Genomic DNA, 24,871 nt, shown 5'->3' on the forward strand with positions numbered 1-24,871 from the left:
GCCTCGCCCCGCCTCGCCGCCGCCTCCCGCCCTCCGCCGGCCGCCGCCGCCGGGCTCTGCCCGCCCTCCCCGCCGCGGGGTGCGGGGCAGCTTTTGGGGTGCGCGGGGCCGGGCTTTCCCCGCTGCCTGGCTTGACGCTGGGCTTTCTCCACGGGAGGCAAACGGCGCTGGTTCATGGCCCCGTCCTTTGGCTCCGCACCATCCTTGACGGAGCCGTGGGGCAACCCTGGACGGGGACACGCGGGACGCGTGGCGTGGGTTGGGGAGACACTACTGCCGCAGAGGGAACAGTGCTGTTCCTAAAGCTGTTTTCCTCTATTCCCCCCCAAATCACCCCATGATGGCTACGTTCCTGTCCAGCCCCCTAATACCACAAACAGTGGGATTATTGATGTGGTCCCGACACAAAATCCCTTGATTTATCTCCCTTTGGTAGAAGAACTTGCTTTTGTGTTCCATGTCAGTTCTTTTCTAAGTCCAGTCCTGAACCTATCTGTCCACGTAAGTGTTCAAAGACATTTAACAGAATTACGGTGTTATTATTTACGAAAGAGGCCCAAATGGATACCTAGTGGCAATAAATGCAGAGCCATGTGCCGTCTACTGAGAGGGGGCTGCTTTTGGGATTGAGGAGTTCAAACCTGGGCTCTCCATCGGGTGACAATGCTCCACGACAGCACAAATACGGTTATCTCCAAATTCTCAAACTCTTCCAGCGAGTACAACATTCTGCATTAAAAAAAAAAATGCTTAAAACGGCCAGGGAACCATTTTTGACTGGTTTTTGGTGCTGAGTACAGAACGCGGCTCTCGGCTATGATTTGAACAGTTTCCAGCTTCCAGGCTGGTACCAAAAACAACCTGGGGGCTGCAAGGACTCCAGGGCAGTTTTCAAGAGGAATTTACTGTTTCTCTGAAGTGCTTTAGGAGACACATAGAAGAATGTCTCCTGAAGTCTCACTCTGTCTATGGATCTCTGTTGCATCAGTGGAAATGAGAAAGATAAAATATTCCAGTAGCAAAACTTTTAATTGCACAATGATAGGTAGTTTTAAAGCTTTAAAACATGAAATACTAGCGTTAAGAAAGTTCACTAGAAAGAGTTCTGACCGAACGCCTGCCACATAAACCATCTGCTCCAGTTTGTAAAGAGAGGTAGAAATTCAGCTCTAACAGCTGTAAGTACCAGTGCAAAGCAAGAGGCACTGGAAAAGCAGCCACACCTCCTCCAAACAGAAAGGCCATGCCATTTTGGTTAATTAATATTAGTCAGACAGCCCCTTTCAACCAAAGGACTTTACAGGGTTGAGAGTGATACACTGTCCAGGGGAGTCAGACCCTCGGCACCGAAGGGCAGCCACTCCTGGACAGGCGAACTGCCTGAGAGCTCACAGCACCAGCCTAAGCACCGAAGTGAAAATACAAGATCCGATCACCACGATCAGTGCTAACACACAGCCTCCAAATAGCCCCGTCCAGCTCAAGTCCCTGGGAACAGCGGAGAGGCAGATCCCTAGTTACTTTGTTGTGGCCAGACTTCTACCATTGGCTCGGTTCAAGGAGATTAACCGTTATCCTGACCTCTTCGGCAGCGAAAGCTCCCATTGAGCGCTTCTCCAGCACGCACCTGGACAGCCTTCATCATACATCTTTCCCGCGAGAAAAGTAAAAATCCATCCCTCTGTCCTTGTGCTGCATTGGCGGGTGTGCAGGTCCTCTCCTGCCCCTGGGATGGGGACTTCTTCCCTGCTGCAAATGAAAGATGAACAGTGAGATATTTACTGATGCTGCAGAGTGAATCTGATCACAAAGCAGCCTTGACGTGCAGAAAAATGTGCACGAGACACTTCTGCCCCCAAGTTCACGAAAAGGAGGGGAGGCCTGACAGGCACAGCTCTAGGCTTGGACTTAGGAAACTAGGGTTTCCGGTGAGATGTGGGCTTGTATTTTCAAAGGGATTTTGATACTCAGTTTGGGGGGGGCTGAGGGGAGAGATTCTTCTCCAGGCCTCGATAACGTTGAGCCAACAGTCCCTGCCAGCAGTATTTTAGTTTCACAAGCACAGCGTGGCAGTGCAGGCCCACAGAGCCCAAGGTGAGCTGGAAGGGTGATCAAGATGAAACTCCTGCCTGACAGAGAAGTTTTTTGGGTTCAAGCTTCATCACTGCCTCAAACCAGTGTCTCACCGAGGGGTTCCTTCACAGGGTCCTTTCTCTGGTCTCAGATGCACTCTTAAGCAGAAGGATAATAATCCAGGCCCTTCAACAGCATGGCTGGAAGCAGAAGGCTTTGCTTCTGCAAAACTTCCTACTCATGGCAAAGGAATCTGGCCTGAGAAATTTGGTACTGCACCTTGGGATTAAAACCCGAAATGGAGACATGTTTCATTCTTCATTGTACGTCATATGACAGCTAAATTTGAGCCTCCACAAAGTATCCTTACTCGGGAGGGGGCAGGGAGGATGCATGGGGGAAGACAAAATGCTGAAAACCCTTTGAAAAATGCAACTGTTTGTTGGTTACAAGTATTTCTTTCTTCCCTTCCAGCTCCACCCACCACTGATCCCACCCAGACCTACAGAGCACTTTCCTTCCATACCCATCTCCTCCAAGAACAGCAGCCCAGTCAGCAGATACAAGTCTTGACGTGTTGCAGGGTCCACATCTTAATCTGTCCCCATTCTAAAGGGGAGATACACCCAAAAAGCAAAGCGCAAGGGCCAGTCCCCGTATTTACTGGTCTTGCTGACTCCAGTTTGGATGCACTCAAGCATGGTAGGAAGTTGGTTGCTTTTACTTCTACCTCATGAACAGAGTGGAAACTGAGCATCAGCCCTGCCTCCCTTCTGTCCGTCTGCATCGGGGAGTGGTTAGGCCAGTGGAGGCCTTCAGAGATACCCCATCCCTCTCTGCCTGCCGTTGGGGCTGCCAGGGCAGGCAGGGTCTGGAGGGCAGGGAAGGATGCTGTGAAGGACACGCTCTCTCTGTCTAAGCCCTGCTGACTATACAAGGCTGATGGGATAAAGAAGCAGCTGAAATTTACATCATTCACCACAGCAGGTATATCTGGCACTATGTATATCCAGAAGGAAAAAAAACGAGTAAGAAAAGCTACCTAGAAAATAGTAAACAAAACACGCATGGGTTCATTCTTCAGCCCTAAAGCCAACTGGCCTGGCACAGTTTACGTCCATACAATGTAGGGTGGCATTGTCAAGATCGTCTTTTGTGACAGTCCTTAGCACGTGGTACCCTCAAACTGTGCTTGGAGAAGGTTCTGGAAGGTGCTTGCTGGCCCTGGCAAAATAGTGCTGGGGAATACACTAACAGTGTAACTGTCTGGATGACACAAGGTCGGTACTTGGGCTTGTGCCTCAGACCTGTTTAGTTTACCAGGACAGACACAGCTAAATAACCCCGGCTGCGCAGTCCCTGCACAGAGCTGGACCACCCTCTGCTGTGAGGTAATGTGACTTTGCATTAAAGCAATTTTGTCCCTTTATACCTGAGAAAGAAGAGCAGAATTCACAGACACTCCTACAGACGCAGAGCAGCTGCCTGGAGCCCTACCGCCCCGCCAGAACCTTCCCAGTACTCACGGGCCTCTGGTTGATGTGTCGGCTCCACTCTGGGGCTGTCACAACTGGCTGTGGGTAGGTCTCACCTAGAGCTACTCCTGCCTGGGAGAGAGCAGCACTGTTCAGTGCCCAAGGGGTGTGGATATCTGCTCCCTTTATGCCCTGTAGTTCTGGGACCCACAGCCGGACATAATCCCCCTGCAAACAGAACCAACAGGACAGGATCCATTCAGTTACAATCTGTAAGTGCTTCCCAGCAAGGGTCTTTCTTAACATGAAAGAAAGAAGCCTGCTTTCCAGGTAAAGAAACTGGTGTGCTACAGCATCAGTTACCTCTGTCAAGTTTTAGTCCCTCCTGCTAAACCCTCTACCCAGAATTAGTGCCTAAACACAGAGACCTGGATGCTGGAGCTCCCAGGCTCACTCTGCAGGCAGAGGAGGGAGACACAGGTGCTTTTCTGGTACAGTTCACCTGCCTTATTTAGGACGTAGTGAGATGAAGTCACTCACAAGAAGTCCTTTTTTCTTTCCAGTGACCAAAGGAAACTAGGGTGACTAGCTCAGCTGTACACTTTTGTGCTTGGCGAGATGAACACCCCTTGCCCCTGAATCTCTCCCATTAACTCTACTGCTATGTCCCCTACTAGGACTAATTTCTGATTCCTTGCTAAGTCCTGCCAGCTACAGTGCCGAAAGGCAGCAGCACAGCTTGCCACAAAGCCAAGGAACAGGGTGGAAGCAGGTAATCCGGTATGTGAACACTGGCTAAGCACACGGAAAGGGCGATTCATCTGCTCCCAGCACTTACAGAGGATAGTCAGAGGAGTCACAAGTTTAATCAACTCCCCAGGACCTCCTGAGGTGCTATGGGAGCAGCTCCATCTCTTTTGTCACTTCTGAGTTCTCCAAGAAGCTGCTCTGTGCTCAAGGAAATGGCTGTGTGAGATACGGATGGGATGTGGCTGCTACCCGGAAGAAACGGTGATGAAACACTAAACACACAGCCCAATGGCAGGGCAGGGAGGGCATACAGAGCACCAGCCTCTTTGGGGACAGTAGCAGATTGTAAACGTCAGATCTTCCTGTACAACAACGAGGAACCTGCCTGACTGTTGGCAAGGAGATCACAGATCTGTTTTTGCAGCAGTATCCACAGAGCAGATTGATCCCCTCTGTTCCCTGAAACTATCACATATGCTTTGCTGCGCTCTTCATTGTAAGACAGCCAAACGAGACTTACATTGCGATCGTAATCCAGGCCTTGTTTAATCATGTTAAACTTCCTGTTGTCCCGTGGGTCGTTGCCAATACCAGCGCTGTATAACCAGTTACCGTAATTGCTACAAACGTCATAATCCACCTTGAGAACAGAGGAAGAAAACAGTAAGAAGGGTTGGGCCGGCCCTTGGTGGATCTTCTCTCCCCATCCACCCCTTATCTCAAGGGGAGAATTCCTTGCATGGGAATCGGTCTGGCCACGCTGAGGTGGTCAGAGCACTCCCACGTAGGTACAGCCATCTGGCTCAGAAGAGGACCGTGCTGCATGGCTGGTTTGTACAGCTGGGATCCGCTTCCCAGGCTACTTCACTTCATGGTCCTTAGGCCAGTGAGATAGGTGAAAGTCCAACCAAAGTCCCTCTCTTTCTCAGCTTCCTTTTTTTTTTAAATCGTTCTCTTTCTGCCATCATCTGGCAGACTTCATGACAACTAGCCCTAGCTTTTGAGTGCTCATATTCCAAGAAACAGTAGCCCAGTACATTTCAAATACGAGAGAAAATTCTTCCTGACCAGTTACACAGAGACCACAGACTAACAAAATCATCTCTGCAGATCCTACTAGGCAGATTGGAGAAAAGTCTAACTCAGACTGTACGGAGTGACTACACAGAGTGTATGAAGAGGCAATCGATACAAACATTGCAGTTTTTTCCCTGCTATACTCGACCTTCATCAGGCGATAAGCCTCAACTCACAGGGACTTCGCAGAGAGAGGTGCTTTACTACAGGAAACACTAGAGCTCTCATGACGTACTCAGTAGGCTGCACATCGTCAAGTTATTCTACGTCTAAACAAATAAAAAGCTCTCAAGGATGCTTATGTAAAATGGAGCAAGGCTCCTGAAACAGGCACAAATGAGAGCAGAACATGGTTCAGTCTGAGTGCTCTTCAGCTGGGCAGGGTGGCTTAGATCCAACATCAGAAGTTTTCCAGTTGTAGGACAATTCAAACCTAGCTCAGGAGGGGAGTGGCAGTGATAGCAAATAAGGCGTGGGATCTCTGCGCATTCCTACGCATTGCGAAAGCGTAGGGCTGGCAGCTGCAGCAGAAAGAGTTTGCAAAGACATGTCACTAAGCAGGTTCAGTGCTGTTCTCCCTTCACTGCAGCTGCAGCATCAACCATTCCACACGGTGATGTTTCCAAAATCTCAGCCACTCCTTGAAGTGGGGAGCTCAATGCACCCAGATGGCAGAAGGCCCAGGGGAATGGGCTGTGCCAAGTTCTCTTCCCCTTTCTCTGCAAAGCCAGTCGAGAGCTGGGGTCAGGGTGATCAATAGCCAGCTATGCTCACTGTGCACCAGGCTTCCCCTCCCCAGCAGCACTTCCTCCAGTCGGTGAGATAAGGAGGGGAAGAAAGATGCCATCGGAGGCCTGATTGTGCGATTAACATGCAGGAAAGCGTGTGTGGGAGGTGAGGGCAAATCCAAGGGGGACTGGAGGAGGCAGGCTCATTTCCCCCTCAGCCTTGCCCCTTCCTGGCATTCTCTTCTGTTTGTTTCTCTCCCTTTCCTTGGGGCCTGACCCTGTGAATGAAATCATAGCTGAGATATGCTCTGTTCAGGACACCAGAGGTCTCTGGCCTTTTCCCTGGCTTCAGCGGGTTGCAGAGAGCTTGCCTTAGTCTTCCTGCCCGTCTGGTGTGGATGACAAACACCCTCTTCTTCACAGGCACACGCAAACACTCGGTGGGCCTTTGCTGGAAGTATCAGAGATGAAATATGCATTGCTTTCCCTTTTTAGAGGCAAGCGAGACAGTTTCAGTTCTGTACTGGCCTCTACCATTCTGTAGCCATATCTCCCCCATCAAACTGATGTCTCCTGTACGTTACCTGGGGATGCCACCAGGTTAAAGTAACAGAGCTGTCTAGCAATATACCAGTGTGACACAAGCTGAAAGGAAGGGACAGAAGGACACAAGGATCAGCCTGTGCCACACCAACCTACAGTGGCAGTCAGCATCTGGGGCTTCCCAAGATGAAAGGGCTAGTGCTGAGTGCTAAATCCTACTTCCAGCAAGGCTGGTAACATTCATGCCCATATGAATAAAGGTAACTAACTCAGAGAGCATCTTTCTAGCGTGAGACCTTCCAGGTCTTCCCCACTTGAGGAACAGGACCTGGAATCTTCCATGGCCCTCTGAGTCTGACTGCAAAGTGAACCAAGCTCCTATCTGAGGAAGGCAAGGCTGCCCGCCCGTCAGAGCAAAGCCTCAATTCCTGACTCCCAACTCTTAATCAGCTGGTGACTTTGAGTACGAGGCTTGCCTGTACATGAAGCAAGCTGCCCTCTCTGTGAAATGAAGTCACCTTTGTAACTGCTTTGAAAGCCATAGCTGATAGATGCCATCAAAAGCCAGATACTATGAAACATTCGAAACGGTTCTAGTGGCTCACTCTGCAGGACAGGCATGCGCAGATGTGTTTGTGCATTTGCGTGTGTTGTACCACTCTTCTGGAGGGCCACTGTGTGTCATATACAATGCACTCAGGCTACAGGAGTTAGATCATGCATACTGAAATGCAGCCCCTGCTTGGCAAGTCACTGCTACGAAGCTTAGGGCACGCAGGGTATCAGCTATCTTATACAACCCACTGAAACCGCAAAAGAAATGCACTCAAGGTAAGATTTTCCATCCCAAATTCCTGCCAGGATATGAAGGCTAAGGCCACCACTTTTCCAATACAAGTTCTCTGGTGCCATGTGCTGGGTGCTCTCACTCTGATCTGGAAAAGCATTACTGCATGGAGCTACCAACACCACTTGCTGGAGGATCCTGCAGAAGTCCTGCACCGTGTTACTGTGCAAGCCCACCACTGCTCACAGCACTGGTGTGAGACACAGCAATGGGAAGAGCACCCAGATCTTCCTGTAGATCCCTGCAGCCAAAGCCATGTCAGAGCCCGGCTCCAAGGAAGCTCAAAAAAAAATTACATACACAAAAAAGGCTCTTTTAATTGCAGATAATGGTGAGGTGACTGGGCTTTCTCTGTACCCCCAGCCATCCTAGTGAGTAGAAAGTTTCCTGATTACCTATTGTATCCTGCAGACAAGATCTTTAATTTGAGGCTGATGTGTCTTTTTCAATCTGTACCGTTCAGCCTGGTGAAGAACAAATGCAGATTATCACCTCCTCAGCCTCAGTTTTCACCACTCAGCTTGGTGCTACTGACAGTCTCTCCATCAGTATCACCAGAGATAATGGCAACCAAGCAAAGACACACAGAGCTGTACAGAGGGACAGAGCCTGTGCCTCTGAACTGGGGACTGCCAGCCTGGCAGACCTTCCTAGGAAGAATCTATGGGGACTGACGGAGAAGCAACCCAGCTATTTAACTGTGCTTGCGTGACTGCTGATTGGCATATGAGAAACGAATTGGTGCTCCAGTTGGCAGGGAAGCTTGTGACTCACCAGAATGAAGAAGGATGCCTCCAGCCGGGGTGGAGCTCTCTGGAAGCTGATCCAGCTATTGTCCACACTCGCCTATTCTTGACTAGATGACTTCCCTGTCCACAGATATCAATGCAAAGCCGCTGTGCCAACACTGGCTTCAGTGGCTAGAACACATTTCTTTTTATGTTCTATTTCTGGGCTGTCCTCCTCCCCAGCCTCTGGGGTGAGCAAATCAGAGCACTGTTAACATAATTTATGCTTGAAAGTTTTCTCAAATGTGACAGATCTCTGGCTAAAACCCTACATGGAGGATCAAAACTATCACTGCAGACTTCCTAGCTACATCTTGGTTGATGGATTCCCTTTTCTTACGTGAGCTTTGGGAAGTACATACCATGCAAGCAGTATATACATGCATTTATATCAGCCTGAAAATTACTGATCATCTTCTGTATCCTTCCTTATTAGGCAGAGCTGCCCTCCTGTCTGTCACTCAGGGCAGGGAGCACAAGCAACTCCAGATACACAAAGGGTTCAGTCTTACCAGCAGGTATTCGAACCATTCTGCCCCCGTCCTCCAGTCTAGACCCAGGTCCTTGGTGAGAAAGCTGGCGACATTCTGCCGCCCTCTGTTAGACATGAAGCCCGTCGCAGCCAGCTCTCGCATGTTGGCATCGACAAAAGGAACCCCTGTTTTGCCCTCTGCAGAGACAAAAGACAGCGCTGGGATATGATGACATTATTGGGCACTCATAAACCAACCTGTGGTCATGCATTCACAGCCACCCAAGCAGGTAAGACAGTGCCAGTGTACAGCGGCAGGGAGAGATTTCAGTGAGGTTTAGCTGGCGTGCAGCCACTAAGATCCACTGGAAATTAAATGGGAAATTATACTGAAAATTAAAATGAGGGGAATTTTCGGCACGAAAAAAAGGAACAGAAAAATCTCAGACTGGAAAAACAATGAATAAGGTGGATTGCGGGGAATTTTGCAGAGCAAAATAAATATACACACAACAGTGAGATGGGCCAAGAACAGAAAAATACTTGACAGGTGACTAATAGCAGAGAGGAATGTATTGGACAAGTCCCCAAGGGTTAGCACCTGAGAAGTAGAGAGCCTTGTCTATCGTTAAGGAAAAGATATATTGTACCTGTGTGCAAATGGACACACATGGCATTAATGTGAAGAAAGATATATGGGTGTGTATTTCACTGATTCTGATACTTTAATCTGTTAGTCCCTCCAAGTTTTAATTTGAGATATTATGCTTGCTATTCATGTGACAACAAAGTTATAAAAGCTAAAGAAAAGCAAGGGTATTAAAAGGCTGCGGCACAACGAAAGATGTGATTTATTCTAAGGCTGTTTTAACCTTCTAAGCAAAACCAATTGGAATAACAATTTAGCATTGATAAGAAGGGCTGGTCAGCCTCTGTGTGACTAAACAGAAGGGACTAACATGTTGTAAACACTTCCACCCGGGCAGGAAAATCTAACTGCAGCACATCTCACAAAGCATGTACCAGCCGGACAGAGCCTGGCCATTCATGATACCCTGTGGGCCTGCTCCTGTGTGGTGCTCAGTCTCGGAAGGGAAGCCAAGTATCCTGCACTCACACGGAACTGAGGGGTTGGATTCTTGTTTGGTGGTAACAGTTTAAATGACAGGGCCTGATCATGCTGAGCGTTCCCCTACATGAATCTGAGTTAGCGTTAGGGCACATGTTAGCATGCGGACACATGGAAACCAAAAGCACGCTTAGCCAAACCCGCGGTTTCTACTGACCTTTCCAACAGTCAAAGAGCTGAAGGTTCTTTTTCCAGGGGACCTCTTTACTTTGAAGCCCTATTGAGGGAAAAAATGAACTGCTAATGAAGACAAATGCTGACGCAGGCAGTTATTAATAAAACAACGACAGCCAGGGGCACTTTGGTTGACACAAGACATTAGGATGAAGCTCGCCCTCTCAGTGGTATTACAAACAAGCCATGTTCCTTCTGCAAAGGTTTAGAGATGATCTGTTCCTCCTTTCAAGTGTTGCAAAGGGGTGTCTCATGCACATGGAGGATGCTCAAGCCCTAACGGATTTTGATTATTTGTTTTGTTGGTGTTTGCTCTTTTTTTTTACTTAAAAATTACTCAGACCTCACAAGTGGCTGGAGATGTGCTCTGGCCCAAGCTAGTATTTTCTTGTTCAATTTTACTCCAGGACAATGTTTATGTGAAAACCGTTTCTGTAGCAGATACTGAGCCCAGAATTACCTGGCAGCAGCCCCCGGTAACACTTTGCTCCTGCAGTGGGGAAGGAACAGATGAGGGGGATGATTTTATGTTTGCAGGGGTCCAGTGGCAATTACAGTCCTCTGTACAGGGGAATGGGGGCAGCAGGGACGACCCAGCTCTAGCTCCAGACATCTAAAGTTAGGCCCACCACTGGCATCCAGTACGATTTGAGATGCTTTAGGGCATTCGAAACAGCCACATAGCCCTGGCAGATGTGACACAGGTGCTGAGGGAGACGTGCTCCTCTGCAGCCACAGCTGGATGCCAGGCAGACTGCCCTAGGGCACCTAAAACAGTGCTGTATGCTTAAGTGTGGGCAGCTACATCACATGGAGAACAGCTCACCCAACACAGGCATCAGCTGTAGGGTTTCCTGACTATATGGACTAGATACTTGTTGCTGCACTGAGAGTTCAGACCCCCATTTCATGTGTAAACACCTGCACGTAAGTGACTGGGTCTGGAGCTGAATCTCATTCTGATCCCTATGTAGTGCAAGGCAGAAAGAATATCTGGTTTCTTGGGATTCACGCTGCTGAGTCAGTTCCTGCTCTGTCCCAGATTCTCTGGTGAACCTGGGAAAGCCCGAAGCCTGGATTCTCTCCAAAGATGGAGTGTCTCCGGAAACAGCATCTTTACTCTTATTGTGCTGCTGTTTCCCACCGACATGTGTTAATACTACTCTCCGTGTATAATCAGATTTGGGGCAAAAGTCTCAGTGTCTACACTGTGTCCAGCACCGTGGCGTTGAGGCACTTCTGTGCTAACAGTAAGTCCCCAGCAGCATCCCCGGGTGGTGACACAAGCACTATGAGAAGAACATTTGTACAACACAATGCCGCCAGCCTCTTCTCTTAATTTCCCTGTTGTAAGACCGTACCTTTCCTCTCCAAATATGGTGATCCATACACACCTCTTAATGAGAAAATCCTTTTGCCATACTTCAGGGCCACAAATCGAAAGTAATCCCGCCACAGCAGTTCAAACAGGACCCTAAAACACAAAGCCATGTCTGTATTTCACTGTGGGTCAGATAAAATTACTGAATTAGGATGTTGCTTCCATAGCACCCATCATTAACACCCTGAGGTTTATTCACAATGGGCAATTTCATGCACCTTCCCATGATACCATTCTTGCCCCAGGCCTACTTATCTAGCTTGCACCTGGATGACTACAGTGAAAGCAAACTTTGCATGAGTCACTTGAGAGGCTTTCCTTAACTCTAGTGCAGGAGCAGAATTTCAGGTAACCTGTTTCTCATCCGTCCCTACCGGGATATAATTCTCCAAAGAGCAGGGCGAGGACCTGATTCAGCTTCATGCTTCCGCATGAGCAAGCATGTCAGCACATTCCAAAGAGCTTTGCGTTGATTTAAGCAATAACCTTTGTAAGGCACTTAAAGGCACCTTTCAAAACTGGGTTTGCAGTGGTCTAGCTCATGAGATCAGGTGCTAGGCCCGCAGAAAACAGAGAGTTTTATATCAAAACTTCTATACAAAAAGAGCTTCTCATAAAATGATGGCACCTCAGCCTCTGAGACCTGCTTCAGCTCTCTGGCATATTAGAAATATTCTGCTCAGCTGATGTTTAGGCTTACAAGATCTTTCTGGAAAATCTGATTACAAAACAGGACACTGTCCAAATGCTAAAAACTACTGTCATGATACTGAGACTCAATCAATCCCTCATGTGCAGCCACCACGACCTGTACTTCACTGTACAATTGACTGCAATGCCTGGGAGCTTGACAGCTTCTTTTTTATAATTATTTATCACTTTAAAATGCTTAGATCACCATGGCACCCCGGCTGCAGGCAGGCTGGCTGGCTATTAGACAGAAAAACATGAGTATGTTCATTTCTTGAAATCTTTCCTCTCTTGATTTTCTTTGAAGAGAAAAAAAAAAGCATACACTTCAACAGGCAAAAGGTCGATATTTTATCTGTCATTTGAATTGTAATGAAATTGAATATTTTGGCCAGAATAGTTGCCAGTGTTTTGCCTGTTCTTCACCAACCACTGTGCTGTTTGATATGTTGCAAATGTAACAAACCAGTATGAAAACATGGTTCTACAGTTTGCACAGACTTTCTGGTTTGGGGTTTTTTCTATCCAGGTCTAGTGTTAGGCCAGGCTCTAACATGAACCTGCTTCTCCATAAAAGCTCCCTATCAGGCTCTAATTCACAGTGTCTGGGCAGATCAGAGTGCCGCTCACCACGACAATGAGCAAGTTCAAGGCCAGCCCAGGGATGGATACACTGTCCTCAACTGTCCCCCGGACTCCTTCAGGACAACCTGCAGGTAGGCGAGCAGCCAGCGGTGGGGTGAGGAAGAGCACGGGTCACAAGGCTGGATGCATTAAGCCCACTTCCCACTCCCCTCTTCCCCTTTGCTATGGTGTTGTGGTCATGGTCGAGCAGCCGAGCAAGCGCGGGGCCATTTGCTGGACTGTGCCCAGAGGTCCTTCTGACACCATGTGATTCGTACAAATGACACAGTCGCTGAGCCTTTTGGGTGAAACCCTGCTCGTATCCTTAATGTGAGAAACCCTTTGGCTTTTATTTGTAAGTCATTCTTCTTCCTTCTCATCTAGCCCATAATAACAATACAGAGAGGGATGGTGATGATTTAGAGAGATCAATTTTAATAATCATGAACCACAATTTCCCAGCAATAATAATGACGACTAGCATTAATAATCTTTACTTATAAAGTGCCTAAAGCCTCTGGATGTCAAAGGCAGACTAATAAATCCATACTGAAACAGAACTGCAATGCAACCCAGAGGAAGCAGAGAGCAGGCACAGGAAAAACAAACATTAATTAAGAAGAAAGTTAACAAACCACTCTCTCCCGTGCATGAGATGCTAGTTTCCTTTTCAGAGAAAACAAGCCACAGTGGTCGTTCAGGGACATACCAGTATGTGCTCTGATTTGCTGTTCTCTCTTTTTCATACTTCTGGATCTGCTCATAAATGTATCGAGGTGAAATGCAGCCCAGCGCCAGCCTGAAAGCAGAAGAATGGTGTCCTGAATGCAACGCAGGACTGACAGCTTGATGTCTGCACAGAGGGCGTGGAGGGGCAGTTTTGTGTTTAGAGTTGTTGTCTGAAAATTTTTGCTTGGTTTGCAGTCATGCCACTGACTTCCCAAACGGCTTTAGTCAAGTTGTATGACTTCCTTGCTACTCTTCAAGCTGAGAATCAAAATCCTCCCCTTCCCAGCATATGACTGTTACAGGAGTTTCCAAGCTACTGAGATAAATCATTTTACAGAAGTTTTACAAGTTTTGCCTAAAAGACTTGATCAGCTGGTGACGTAGCGCACCAATGACAAACCCAGAGACGGATCTCAAATGTCAACCTCTACATCATCTGCCTTAGCTGTTCAACAGCCCTCCTTTTACTACAAACCTATTTATCGTACGCTCAGGGCTCCTATTCCTTCAGTACCTTAGTCTCTTATTTTAGCAACCACAGAAGGCAAGTGACTTGCTGAAAATCTCAGGTGGGGTAGGAAAACTAGGGAATCAAACCCAGCTCTGGCATTTCAACCCACTGGGCTCCTTCCACTTGTTCCAAATCAGTGCCGTGCAAGGCAGGAAAGAGCTTGTAGACTCCAACCCCATGGCAAAGGGTGATAAGGCACAACTTTTACCTTGATTTTCCTAGAAATGTATTTTACTGCAATTTCCCACTAGGGCTCGTGGAAACATTTGGTGTTCTGATAAATTTTGGAAAACAGGAAGAAAGGGCCTGAAGAGTTTTTCCTTAATTGTTGACCAGCTCTAACACTTAGAAATGGCCAGTATGAGGCGGCTGCAGTTTGAACTGGTCTGATTTTGATTATCTAACAGAGGAACACTTTGGGGCAGGCAGATCAGGACTGTCTGCTCTGGGCAAACGGCCAGCTTCGAAAAACTCGAGTGAAGGCCACCCCAGATAAAGAACTTCTGCAGTGCCAGGGGTCCTGGGATCCCAAAGTGCCACCAGGTGGAGCCATCCACTGCAACCACTGAGGCACAAAGCCAGTTGAAAATAAGAAATCCTGACCTGTAACAGCCTCAAAAAAATGTTTCATATGGCAATTCTGTCGGGAAAACGCTCCAAATGCTCTCAGCATTAGGCTGAACTGAGTTCTGCTGCTGCAGTTTCAGTCCAGAATTAACTCTGCCCCTTCCAGCACCGGAGACTAAAACCCCTAATTACAAGTCATCATATTTACCCAAACAAGAGATCCTTTTGCAATAGGAATAATCAGAAGTGTCTCTTCACCCCACAGAAAAACGGAATGGCAGTGAGGTGAGGTGACTTGCCCCACAGTATTCAGCAAACCAGGACTGGATCGAGTTCTGCTACAGCCCCATCAACACGCTGAAGCTACACTTCTTCCCTGGCTGCTCTCAACCATCCCAGACACACAAAATAGCACAAAGCCAAAGAGAAGTTGTGTGTCTCTCCAGTGCCCTGTCCACATCGCTGCTCCCAACACACTGGGGTCTTGGCATAGTATTGCTACACTTCAGCAATTCCTAATTGCAAGAATGTTCCCAGGGAGCCGCTGCCTGGAAGCGCAATGAAGAGCAGCGCTGAGGCTGCTCTACACCAACAAAAAGGGCAAGGGAATCACACCTAGACCCCTACCCATGCCCACTGAGCACTCAGCAGCCAGGTAACATCAGTTTGGGAGGGGAGCAGAGAAGGAGCTTCCAGTCTCACAACAAAAATCTTTACCATGGTGCAAATTTAGTTGAGTAATCCATTCCCACTAGTCCATTCCGAGTCTCCTTGTAAGATGCAACCAGGTTCTGTGCAAGCAAAAGAACAAAAGGTTTTAATACTTTACGTGCAGCCTGCTAAATATGTTCTCTTTCATACCGGAGCCAGGGCAATCTGGCAGGGCGGGGCTCCCTCTCATGGCTGCCTGCAAGGATTACAAAGCTGCCAAATTACTGCCTCCGGTGCACAAGAATTAATCAGGCCAGCAGTTTTCATTATAGCTCTGGGATGCGTGTCACAAGCTGTGCTACCCGCTTCAGCCTGTAGCACATCTCTTTCTACAAGCACTATGAAACTGGCTGTGCTGCTCCCTGCCCATACCCATCTGACTCTGGATCAATAATCCGCTTATAAGCACCAGCGGGACTGGTGGTTGGTTCCCTTGTCCATGTGGCTGCTTGTTTGGGTTTGAGAACCACAGTGTCTGACAGTACCCAACACTCAGCTGCAGGAATCCTGATCACTGTTATTTCTGGGCCACCCACATTTACAGCAGGATGCAGGTCTTCCACTTTCTGGGCACTCCATTGACAATGCAGAGGACATAGGGAAGCCTGATCTCTCCTTGATCCCTTTCGCTGCACGGGTTACTGCTAAAGGGCTGTTCTAGCTCACCGGGGAAGACAATATTTACATAACAAAAAAGAACAGGTTTTCCAGCACTGATTGTATTAATGCTTGACCAAGAGTAGAAGCTATGCATGCTTGTACTGGCTTTGGCTGGGATAGAGTTAATTTTCTTCACAGTAGCTAGTGTGAGGCTGTGTTTTGGATTTGTGCTGGAAACAGTGTTGATAACACAGGGATGTTTTCGTTATTGCTGAGCAGTGCTGACACAGAGTCAAGGCCTTTTCTGCCTCTCACCCCACCCCACCAGCGAGCAGGCTGGGGGTGCACGAGAAGCTGGGAGGGGACACAGCCGGGACAGCTGACCCCAACTGACCCAAGGAATATTCCACACCATATGACGTCATGCTCAGCATATAAAGCTGGGGGAAGAAGGAGGAAGGGGGGACGTTCGGAGTGATGGTGTTTGTCTTCCCAAGTAACCATTACGCGTGATGGAGCCCTGCTGTCCTGGAGATGGCTGAGCACCTGCCTGCCCATGGGAAGGAGTGAATGAGTTCCTTGTTTTGCTTTGCTTGTGTGTGTGGCTTTCGCTTTCCCTATTAAACTGTCTTTGTCTCAGCCCATGAGTTTTCTCACTTTTACCCTTCCAATTCTCTCCCCCATCCCACTGGTGGGGAGTGAAGGAGCGGCTGTGTGGGGCTGAGCTGTGGGGTTAAACCACAACAATGCTCCCCAACAGCAAGGGAATGCAGGAACTTCTGTAGCACAGCTGAAAGAATCCCCTGGGGGCTGTCCCAGTGAGCGCACCGGACACAGCACACTTCTTAACCCATCTCAGCTGGAGAGATGCTACCCCCTTTATCCATAAAGCTGCATAGGGTCTGATGCTGTTGGAAATCAGCATACGTGTCTTTGTCTGAATTCACAGAAGGCAAATTTAAGGCAGTTTCTCAAACTAGACCAGGAAAAGGTTCAAAAACGGTCAGGATGCACAGACAAAATGCAGTCAGCAGCAGCTTCACTCCACCAAAGTGAGGGAGCAAGAAGTAGCTGTAATTATTGGCTGCAAGTTTTTAAACCAGACTACTAGGAACTATTTTTACCTGCGGGCAGCAGCTTGGGTCAGTTGTTCCTCACCCCAACTGCAATTGCAGCCCTTCAGGCCGCTTTTCACTCCTTCAAAATGGAGGAACTACATTGCTGATGACATGGGACAGGAGAGTAGAAAGGGTAAATCAAGGTCAAGGAGCTAAAAAATTGTCCCAATTCCCAAAAGCTGATGGAAAAAAAGACTTAAGAGGGATGGCCACTAAACTAGGTTCCTAAGTATCTGGCTTACATTCCCAGTTCCTGGATAACTTCTTTTTGATTTAGTTTGTCTCTCTGAAAAACTGAAATAATGCTAATTCCCTCCTTTGTAAAGTGTTATTATACAGGAGCTAAGGAAATATTATTAGGAAGTGAAATTGCAGCCTCACCCACTTGCACAGCCGTATGTACATGGGGGAGGAGGCAGACAAGGAAATGTAAGAGTTACCGTGTCCCAAAAATAATACTGCAGTCTCATTAAAGCCTGGGTCTCTCCTCCACTGCAGGGGAAGGCTGTTCGTGAATCAGTCACAGGATCTGCCACAGAAAACACCGTCACCTTGTTACCCCCTTGGAAAGCATCTCAAAGGTAGGGAGCTTAAAATCTAGGGATGTTCAGCAGTAGGGATGTCTTCTTTGGGGACATGAAAGATTGTGCCCTGGTCTTCCTTTAAAACAAGGGCCACATCAAACATATTAAAAATTACTGACTAAGAGGATGTTTTCTACCCAGCAGAAAACAGCTAGGCAGCTCCTCCACACAGGGAATTTACCTTCATTTGCCGTGTGAGTGAACAGAGGGTTAGTTACAGTTTGAAGGGCAACAACTGCCTTTGGGAGGCCTCCATGTTTGATTCTCAGTAAGAAACATCTCTAAGTAGGATATCATGGGAGCAACTGCCAAATTAGGTTTTCCTACCCTTTTGTCCAAAATCCTCCATTGCAGGGATACACCCTTCTTCCACCCCTGGAGCCAGAGGCTTTAGCTGATCTGCCATGCGCAGGGTTGGCCGGACCTTCGCCTCCGATTCCACCGCTTTTCGGAAATGGGTGTAGACGTCGGGCAACCTGCACAGATCACAGCACAGTCAAATCTCCGTAGGATGGCTACCCTGGCCCCTCCCCACAGCACCACATAGCTTCCACAGATGGAGGGTTAGCTTTTTAGGCTGCGCTCTCCTGAGGGCTGAGTTCATATTTGTGATGCATGTTTGTACATCACCAGGCATAGAAGAGGCAGATACCCCTGGGGCCAGCAGCAATAGGAAGTTCAGTCCTTCACCCAATTTCTTTCTGCTTCTGATGCAAATGGTGCCTTTTCAACTTAAGGTGTGTCCTGATGGGGCAATCCACGAGGGTCAGATTTATCTCACCTGATTACCCACAAGCCTGACCTCAATGTAAAAATTTGCAACCTCCCACTGCCTTTTCAGTCAATGGAGAGAAACAGGCATTTTTATGGCCTGACTCTTCTGCCCTATTTTATACATTTTCTACAAGATACCATGTATCACTCAACTCCATCAACTACACCTCAAATGACTATTGAGGGAGCCATGAAGAGTCCACACGCAAAGGGCTACTGTCATAGGCAGCTGTATTTAGCCAGATGGAGTAATGGAGCAATCCAGTCCGATGTCACAAGGACTCGGCACTGCAGAGTGAGTATCCAAACTGTGCTGGTAGAAGGGCAAAGAGAAATCAGTTCCTCAATAAACAGTCAAACAAACCCCTCGGCTTTATGCATATCAGAGCATAAATCCTACTAGTACAGAGGGATGAATGTGCCCCTTCCCCTTGATGTGCATGAGCATGACAGCACTGTTCCATAAATGCAGATGGGTCCCTTCCCCGTGGGACCAGATGACTAAGATCCCTCCTGAGCAGTTCACTGGAGTGAGAAACAAATGGGACAGTGGAGGAGTAAGTGATACCATGGAGCAGCCCACCTGGCAATAGGCCTGAAGGGAAGGTCGTCCCGATGATACAGCGTGGATGCCCAGAATGTCTGAATCTTCACCCCGTGCTGACTACACACCTGGCACAGCCCCTTCTCCACATCCAGCTCCTCCTGCGTGGCCTAGGGAGAACAAAATGCAGTGAGGCCATGGCTGCACAGCCTCAGCTCCCACATGCACACAGACCCTGGTCCCTGGTCTTGCCCTCCTCCCGCATCTCCACATTTAGCTTCATCCCTTTAAAGAGAGTTGCACACAGACAATCTCTGAGTATTTCCCTCTCCCAAACCCAACAAGTGTTTTCACTCTCCATTAGCAGTGCCAATGCCATAATAAGAAACTCCTTGATGTAGGACGTTGCAGATCTTTTAAGTCTGCATGGACTGGAAAGGTGACTGGACAAATATATGTAAAAGAAATCCACTGAGGGTTATTGAATATCAGGATAGCATTCCTGTTTCAAGAAGTACTTGAGCCACAGAGGCTGGGAAAGTATGCAGGGGAAGTATCTTTACAGATTTGTCCTGCTCCTGTGGTCTTCTCTGGGCATCTGTTATTGGTCACTGTCAGGAAAAAGGCTATGGAGTTAGATGAGGCCTTTTGTCTGACCCTCTGTGGTTGTTCTTAGTGCTGCATGGAGTAAGGCACTAGGGGATGTGTAGGTTGTCAAGTTACAAGGGTTGTAGGCCTGACAACAGGAATACCTGCAGTGCAGGTCACAGAGTGATTCCTGCATTAGACAGCTCTGAGGCCCAGACTCTGCTAATACTGAGTGCATCTATGTACATGTATACGCATATGTGTGTGTGTACACAAAGCCTCCAGGCTCAGTGGTTTGAATCCAGAGCCCTCCATTGAATTCAGCAGGCTTTGGATCAAACCACGTAGTCAGCTCAGCGAAGACAGGTCAGTGACATGCCAACCCCGTCAGCAGTCCGGGACCGGACTCGTGTTTCGTTCTTCAACGCGCTGGTGGGCAACTGCCTAAATATGGGTGTTGTCAACTCACCGTGGGCCTTTTCTACACTCAATACAATATGCCCCCTGGCAGCTAGCTCCTTGTGCAAGGAAGGCGCCGGGAAAAGGCAGCTTGATGCAAACAGAAGGAGAAATGGACTCAGCTGACCTAAAATGACAGTTGCCGGAAACCCCTCTTCCTCAAGACACAGCACTTGCATGTGATCATTCACAAATAGCTGCTGTCATACAGCAAGGACTCCCACCCAGACACCTGCACCATCCCCATCCCAGGAGCTAGCCAGTTTCCCCAAGGTTAAAAATACCACAGACAAGAAAGGCTCTGAACATACAGGATCTGCATCACCATTTGGTTGTGGAAGAAACCTCCACAACCTAATTTTATCTTTTAACAATGTCACTCAGATATTTCCCTTACCTCCTCATGAAAAGCCACGGCACTGACAGAGCCCAACTGAGTAATCAGATCACAGACCACATCTTCTGGCTTCCCCTTCCTCACAACCAGGGTACTGCAAACGCAAAACATTGGCCTGAATTAGGTTTGATATTATTGTTATTTATGTGTACAGGAGGCCCTAGTTCTGGCCCAGGCACCCATGTACTAGTTCTCTACGGAGCACCGACAGCATGTGGAGGCAAACAGACAGGATTTGACTAACCTACATTTTTTAGGACCCAATGAACACAGTTTGTAAGCCTCTGGGGCTGGGTTTCTGTCAAACACATTTCTACCACCCCGGATGCCTTAGAAAGGATAACTGGGCAGAAAGCCAGGCTATCACCTAGAAGTAAATCTGTCAGATCTGTTCATCCTCACACACTGAAGCTGAGATTCAATAACTAATTCCTCTTCCAATCTCCTTCACAGGCAGTGGTGGCCTGTGGGCAGACCCCTCTCCACTTTCATGTGGGAGTATTCAGAGGAATTCTTTCCTCTGAATGCTCTGTGTTCGTAACAGAGTCAACAGAACTTCCCTCCCACCTTGCAACCTCACCAACTGCCCAGCTGTGTACCCAGGGCACCAGACCAAAAGAGAAGCTGTGGTGAGAAAGTTGGTCAGAGGTGGGTGCAGAGTTCTGTGAGGAGCCTCATACGTGACTCTGTCCTTCCCTTTCCCTCTCTCTCTCTCTTTCTCACTACTGTGTCATCTAACAGAGGCCTGTGCTGGAGAAGAGTTTCTTGAAGGACTAATACAGTGTTTTTGCCAGAATAATTTAAAGCATAACTGAAAAGTTTCTTCAAAGATGGGCTGGGTCTGAAGAAGGCAGGAGCAAGGGGTGCTGCTGAGAGAGCAGATCTTAGCGTGGCTCTTCACAGCCACACATCTCTCACTGAAGAACACCAATCTTTTATCAGCCACTGACAACAGCACAGTAGCATTCAAGCAGCTCTGAATCTGTTCTCTGCAGGGTGTGGGTGCAGATACCCACTGATCAGTTCTTTCAGTCTCCTATAACATTCACAATCTGCACGGTCCATGCTGCACTGCAAACCCAGAGCCATTCCTCTTGCTTCTACTACCACTGTTACGCTGCTCTGAGAGAATACAGGCTGGCTGACGCATCTTCTGCTAAGCAAAGTCAGATGTTATCTGGTAATGGGATTCTTCAGCATGTAGACCTTCAGGCCCTGGTCTACCCCAGTTATGGTTTCAAGAGACATAATGAAGGAGGAATCCCTGAAGACCCCCCTCCCACAATGTAGCCTACCAAAGAGATTGGGTTTAGCGGGACAGGGCATGAGCAAACCTAACTCTCCAGTCTCACAAGCCAGGATGCATGATGGTCTGTCTCAAGGCAACTCCTAGGGAAAACTCATTAGGGACAAGGTAGGGCGCATGCCACAGTGGCTAGTGCTGTTGCCTACATGTCGGAAGACTGCCGTTCATGTCTCCAGTTGTCAGAACTCTGGGCAAAGCACTCAAGGCTGACACCCATCTGTGGTATCTGAGTTCAAGAAAGCAAAACCTCGAATGGCACGCAGCCTGGATGGCTCTTCGCTTCCCTGCAGATGCCACAGCAGGTCATCTAAACAGGGGCTATGTATGGGACCTTATTGTATCTAACAGAAGGGCTGTGGCTCTCTGAAATGAGACATCATCAGAGCCCAGAGCACCTGACATGATTTGACCCACAGCACATATGTGTCGGAAAAAAAGAAAGAAAATAAAAATAGACGTGTTATTTGCATGGTGCTTTCTCAACTACCTTCCTTTTTTCTTGAGTGTTTCCCTTAGATCCTTCATGCTTTCCAACAAAAACCTGAGCCGATGAGGCCCTGTCTTCGGGAAGCCGTAGCAGTGGGTGCCCAGGTAGTGCCGTGGGTCGAAGCAGTAGAGGGGAATAACAAAATCTGCGTTGGTCTGAGCCCAATGGAGCACCTGGAAACACAGAAAGGGCCATGACAGCTCTTGGGGGCAGGATGCAGCATGCACCTCTCCCCAGCCTACCCAAGAGCGGGGTTATTTCTAAAGAAATACCCGGAGAGCCGCCGGCCGGACCCTACCTGGTTATCGTGGGCACGCAGGTCGCAGCGCAGCAAGCAGATGATCGTCCTCGCTGCCCCCGACATGGTGCCTCGGCGGGGCCGGTCCCGCCTCACCCGGCCCGGCCCTGTTCTCCCTCAGCCCGGCCCCCTCAGCCCGGCTGTGCTCTGTCCTCCTTCAGCTCGGCGCCTCTCAGCCCGGCCCGGCCCCCTCATCCCGCCCCATTCCCGCCTCACCGCCCCGCTTCCCCCTCAGCCCGCCCTGCTGCCGCCTCACCGCCCCGCTTCCCCCTCAGCCCGCCCCGTTCCCGCCTCACCGCCCCGCTTCGCCCTCAGCCCGCCCCGCCAGGGACGAGCCGTCCCGCCTCTGGCTCCCTGCGGCCGCCCCCACCGCTTCCTTGCGGGCCCGTCGGACGGGCAGGTCCCGTCCCGCGTCCCGGGAGGGCGGCGGGACCGGGACGAGCCCTCAGCGGCGTCGGTGGGGGCCGTGTGGGCGCAGAGGAGGCGGCGGGGCAGGAGGCCCGTCTTCCTTGGTCTGAGATCCCCACGCCTTTCCGTGGCAGCCTCTCACCAGAGCGCACTTACTGCTGAATTTGGGGGGGGGGTTTAACCTCGATAATCTCTTTACCTTTCACACAACAACAGCTGGGAGCCACCTCACACAGAAGCGCGGTCCCCTTTGTGCTGCCGTGCTGGGGCGCAGCCATGGTGAAATCCCTGCAAGGAGCACCGCTCACCTGGATCTGACTATTAACATTGGTTACTATTTATCCTGTAAGTGCCAAGGCTGCAATATGGCCGCACCCTTGCCCGCGAGCGTGTGAGCCAGCTTTGCGGATAGCTCGCTCACCTGCTGACTAACAAAAGGTGAGCTGTAGATGAGCAATAAATAATGTCTTTGACTTCCAGCACTGACAGCAGTGGCCAAAGTGAAAAAAGTGACAAGGCTTGCCTCATCCTATAGTTTCTGTACAGTTGATGTTGGACACCAGTGACCACATATCCCTTACTCACTGAATTGTCCCTCAGGATCCTTTTTCTTCGTTTGACAGCTCTCATAATAAGAGGAAATGCAAAAAAAACCCCAAAACCCTGCTTGGCTCCCTGGCAGAGGTCTCCAGCCACATGCTCCCCTTGTGTAACTCCACTGGTTCTCCTGGGGCGGGAGAGGATGGGGAAGGGTTTAACGTGTTGCAGCAAGGAGCTGGTGATGACTGGGGATCCAGGTTTACAGAAATGAATTGCTGCAGCTCATTTAAGTACCTGAATTGCTGAAGTGGAGCTTTTGGTGGAGCCACACGGACTCTTAGATGCTCACCAGAGATTAAATGTGGTACCCAAACCCCAGTGGGTCTCGAGGAGTCCTGGCTTTGTTTCCATCTCCTCCAGGCTTGCAGGTCCTCTGCATGCAATCTGCATTGGCTGGCTGTGGGAAGTGATGCCGATTCCCCGTGTGACCCACACGATACATCATCTCCTGATTCCCTTTCTGTGCAACAAGGGCTCCTTTTCCCGGCTCAGCAGACTGCAGCCCACTTTAAGAACCAGTGACTCATCTCGGAGGGCTCATGTTTGGTGAAAGAAAAGTAGAGCCAAAACTTTGGCTCACGCCCAAGGAAAACACTGTTGTCGGTTTGCAATGCATATGCCATAGAAGCAAACACCCCTCTATTGTATTAGAAATGGAGGGATTTTACGAATCCAGTTTATAAACCTTCCCCATTTGCCTTTGCCTTCATTTGGACAAGGGCAACAGTGCAGTTGGGTTTGCTTTTGTTTGCAGTCAGGTTTCCCCCACAATGTCTTGGTTGCCATTAAGCTGGGGCAAGTCTGGCAAGAATGACATCCTCTTGTAGCTTACTCATAGCTGCTAGACAGCCACCCACTTGCATTGCAACTTAAAGAGGTCTTACTTAATGGGCGTGCAAGAGAGAGGTGCCCTACTGCCTGAAAAGGGTTTATTTCCCATTGGCAAGGAAGGCTGGTTTCCACTAAACAGAAACCTCTGCAACATAAATAAACAGAAAAGATTTGAAACTCTTGATATGCCAATGACGAAACAAAAGTGGGTTTAAAAGCAAGCGAGTCTCTGCCTTTATATCTATTTGCATAGATATAAAGGATACAAGGTGTCCAACGTTGTGGTGGTGGCAAGAGCACCATGACAGACTCTGCACCTACATGGCTGTTAAATGTCACAATCTAGGCAGCAAGAGCAGGCAGCAAAAACAGAGGTCCACAAAGGACACATAGTTTGCTCAGGCCCAGAAGCCAGACCTCCTTACACCCAACACCGTACCCTTTTTGTCACATGGTTGGAGGTCAGTTTTATTTCCTTTGCACTCTTGTAGGAGACTACAAACCCTGTTGCACGCTCAAGCCAGTGCTTTCTAAAATAGTGCTGATTGCATCCATTCTGTAGTCTACCCTAATAATAAAGGATGATAGTTTTTTACTTGCACAGTTGT

General features: G+C 48.8%; 1 protein-coding gene across 1 annotated transcript; it reads right to left on the minus strand.

The window, feature by feature from the left end:
* Window positions 1–1,019: 1,019 nt before the first annotated feature.
* LOC143157232 (cryptochrome DASH-like) lies at window positions 1,020–22,558 on the minus strand. Its single transcript, XM_076331997.1, has 14 exons — window positions 22,425–22,558; window positions 22,127–22,299; window positions 20,334–20,427; window positions 18,929–19,059; window positions 17,899–18,047; window positions 17,428–17,516; window positions 15,276–15,349; window positions 13,461–13,550; window positions 11,451–11,530; window positions 10,040–10,099; window positions 8,794–8,951; window positions 4,819–4,938; window positions 3,600–3,776; window positions 1,020–1,749 (listed from the first exon to the last, which is right to left on the minus strand). The coding sequence occupies exons 1-14, from the start codon at window positions 22,488–22,490 to the stop codon at window positions 1,642–1,644; spliced, it is 1,569 nt and encodes a 522-aa protein (XP_076188112.1). The 5' UTR covers window positions 22,491–22,558; the 3' UTR covers window positions 1,020–1,641.
* Window positions 22,559–24,871: the final 2,313 nt, after the last annotated feature.

This window comes from Aptenodytes patagonicus, chromosome 2 (genome assembly GCF_965638725.1).
Source record: "Aptenodytes patagonicus chromosome 2, bAptPat1.pri.cur, whole genome shotgun sequence".
In the NCBI taxonomy this organism is placed as follows: Eukaryota; Metazoa; Chordata; class Aves; order Sphenisciformes; family Spheniscidae; genus Aptenodytes; species Aptenodytes patagonicus.